Genomic DNA, 3801 nt, shown 5'->3' with positions numbered 1-3801 from the left:
ATGTAATATATACACGTAACTCAAACATACACACAAACAAACACACAAACAAACACACATAAACATAGACACAAACGGACACACACAACTAACACACACAGTTAGGATACCGAACATACGTACACTTCCATCGTTGCGTAAATGTCAATATTTTTTTCATTGTTTGTTATTTATCTTATGTGTATACGTTAAATATTTGTATATTTAGCTTTCTAATGTTTTATAACAACGTACACTTCTTGTGTGTGACTGTGTGGTCTTTTCTATTTAGAGTTTTAGGGGTTAAAGTTTTCGGGTGTTGGATTTTTGTGTATCTTTTTCAGGGGGCTCTGTACGCGCCTATTTATGCCGCTTTGGGGCAGGGGGGCCATGGGCCCGTGTGGGTTTATAGTATTCTATTTTCAGAATGCTATTTATTATTTACTCTCCGCCTCAGGTCCCACGTCCACTATCCATCCGCCATTCCGCCAGCGTGTCGTCAGACTTCACTACAAACTCGCAATAACTCGCTTGTCAAGTTGTCAGTATGTACCGGCGATTTTGTACACAGTTTTTGGCCAATGAATATTGTATCTATATATGTATAATACAAAACATTAAAAATAGTAATTTGAGATCAAGGCTAAGCTCAATCCGTTAATTGTATACAGAATAAAAGCTAAACGGAAACGTATACTGATTCGATATGAGAACGTTAAATTTTTTTCACAGGTCAAACTAGAAAACGAAATTCTCAAATTTGCACTCAGCATGTAAACCTAAATTCTAACGAAATGGACTATATGGAAAACAGCGACCAATAAATATCTGGTCTACAAAACGATGATTTCGACTGACAGAAAGGCCCGCCGGAGACAATTGATGGCCTGGAAATTGCATCACTTCAAATTTCATAGCTAAAACGGAAACGTTTACTGATTCATATTGAAAAAGTTAAAACGGGAAATTGGAATGTGGTTAGGATCAAGGTATAAACCAATAAATTATATTGGCAGGATATGCTGATTAGCTGATGATGCCGGGATCCTCTGGGGAGCTTGGCAGTCCAGAGTCCAGAGTCCAGGGCTCCAGGGCTCCAGGGCTCCAGGTTGGAGCCTCTTTGAGTTTGAGGTAGCGCCATACATTGCGCCATACATTGTTCGTCAAGGCGAACTCGTCCCGAGTGGCCCGAGTCCCGAATCCAGAGTGGCCCGAGTCCCGAATCCCGAGTCCCGAATCCCGAGTCCCGAGTCCCGAGTCCCGAGTCCCAAGTCCCGAGTCCCAAGTCCCGAGTCCCGAGTCCCGAGTGCCAAGTCCCGAGTGCCAAGTCCCGAGTGCCAAGTCCACCCGAGCAAGCGGGCAAGCTTATTTACCCCGTAGCTGTGGGAGGACTGTGGAGGGATGTTTTGTATTATACATATATAGATACAATATTCATTGGCCAAAAACTGTGTACAAAATCGCCGGTACATACTGACAACTTGACAAGCGAGTTATTGCGAGTTTGTAGTGAAGTCTGACGACACGCTGGCGGAATGGCGGATGGATAGTGGACGTGGGACCTGAGGCGGAGAGTAAATAATAAATAGCATTCTGAAAATAGAATACTATAAACCCACACGGGCCCATGGTGGAGTGTGGACTGTAATAAGTCAGTGTCTGTGACTGTGTGTGTGAACTGTGAAGACTGAAGTGTGAACTGTGAAGTGTGGATTATGGAACTGTGGACTGCGGAGTTATGGTTTGAACCGTTTGATGTAGTCCTATCGTGGTATATGTACATATTTTTAATCTCTCTCTCTACTTTAGAGAGTAGAGTAGACTAGATATTAGCCCTAACTCCCTAAGCTACATATACATATTAAAATATCTAAACTACTAGAGACTATAAAAAGTGAGAGGATCATGTTGATGTTTGTTGTGGTTGGTTTGATTTTTATATATAGTATAATAAAAAACAACCAACCAATAAAAAGGCAACAAAGATTTTTTTTAAATTTAAAGGCTAGTAGAGAGTATAAATAGAAAATAATACAAAACACTTTTTTCTTATTAGTACTTTTTGAGAAAATAAGTACCAATGCCTTCTTTATTCATTCATATGGAAAGAATAGCCTAATATAGTGTTGTTTGTGAGAAAAAATAAATAGGTAATTCATCATTTCGAACTAGATGAATTTCGATAGCAAATCGATACAATCTGGCACTTGTCGTCTATATTTAGTATTTACACTTTATATAGGCCGTCGATCCGATTTGGAATATGTAATTTGGAAACCGCAAGAATACCAAAATCCCAACTATCTAAAATAATTAACAAACTTTTAAAAAATAAAGCCAGCCCAAAAATGTTTTTATCCGTAGTCGTGGGAGTCTAGGACTGTGATATCCGCGACTCCGCGTGTATTTATTTATCTGCACTTCTGTACTTCTGCAGTTCTGCACAGTCTACACTCCACAGTGCACACAGTCTGTCACAGTGTCACAGACTCTCAGGATCACACTTGACAGTTGACACTTCACAGAGTTCACAGCCTGACACAAGGGAGTAGAAAGAGATTTAATAACATTTTGTTGAAAAAAAAATCAAAATGGATAAAATTCACAGCCTTCTACAAGTTCAGGCTATGATAAATTTCATAAATGTGAAATTCTGGAGTTTGCGCCCTCAAAAGTCAAAATAAGAGTGAAATCCGATGGAAATTATAGCATTTAAGTATAAATTGCATAATCTCGATGCCACTTGTTTCAAAAACTCGGAACCAGACTTTCAAATACACATAGCTTCAACTTCGCACCTGTACAATAGATCCCCATGTCAAATGATAAGAAAGATGCGTCCTCAGACGTCATCTTAAACGATGTTAACGACCATGCCGAAGCTGACAATACCAATGTCTCCGCTGCGTTTGCACGTAAGCTAGACTTTCCTCTCCCCGAAATTTTCTTGACTGGATTCACACAAAACATCGTTGCTGGTTTAGTATGCTTCTGTTGCCCGGGTATGTTCAACGCCATGCAGGGACTTGGTAATGCTGGTGGTAGTGATCCTGCTGTCTCCGCGGCAATGAATGCCGCACTTTACGGCGCATTCACCGTGTTCGGTTACTTTGGAGGACTTCTGTTCAATCTTCTCGGAAACAAGCTCTTGATGGTCCTTGGAGGCTTGACCTATTGCTTCTATGCCATCTCTGTGTACCTTTGGGGCGAAGACGAATCATTCGCCGCCATGGCTATCACAGCCTCTGCCATTCTCGGTGTTGGGGCTGGTTGTCTTTGGACTGCGCAGGGAGCCATGACGCTATCGTACTCAACTGAAGACAAGAAGGGTCTGTTCACTGCCATCTTCTGGATCATCTTCAACTTGGGCGGTGTTACCGGAGGATTGATCACCTTTTTTATGAATATGGGGTCCGATGGCGCTGCAGGTGTTAACGCTGCAACCTACTTCATGTTCTGTGGACTAATGATTCTGGGTGCTGTTGTTGCACTTGTATTGGTTGTACACCCGTCTAAGGTTATAAAAGCTGACGGCCAGTTAGTGGTTTTCGACAAAGCTGCCTCTCCAGTGGAAGAGATTAAGAGTGTGCTCAAGCTGTTCACCAACAAATACATGCTTCTGCTTACTCCACTAATCATACAATCCAACTGGTTCTACACATACGAGTTTGGAGGTATCAACGGAAATTTGTTTGATGCCGAGACTCGAGGTTTGAACAGCGCCATCTACTGGGGCATGCAGATGATCGGTGCCTATGTAGTTGGTGCTCTCTTCTTGGACGCCGCCTTTATGGGACGCCGAAAGCGTGCTATGTATGGTCT

At 41.9% G+C, this 3801-nt stretch overlaps 1 protein-coding gene across 1 annotated transcript; it reads left to right on the top strand.

Moving 5' to 3' along the window:
* Positions 1-2680: 2680 nt before the first annotated feature.
* Positions 2681-3801, top strand: SARC_13393 (hypothetical protein; the record flags this gene model as incomplete). Its single annotated transcript, XM_014292476.1, has 1 exon — positions 2681-3801. A coding segment is annotated over exon 1 (1007 nt), but the record flags the coding sequence as incomplete, so codon positions are not given.

Source organism: Sphaeroforma arctica (assembly GCF_001186125.1).
Source record: "Sphaeroforma arctica JP610 unplaced genomic scaffold supercont1.3228, whole genome shotgun sequence".
Lineage (NCBI taxonomy): Eukaryota > Ichthyosporea > Ichthyophonida > Sphaeroforma > Sphaeroforma arctica.
This window is presented reverse-complemented; position numbering and strand designations above follow the sequence as displayed.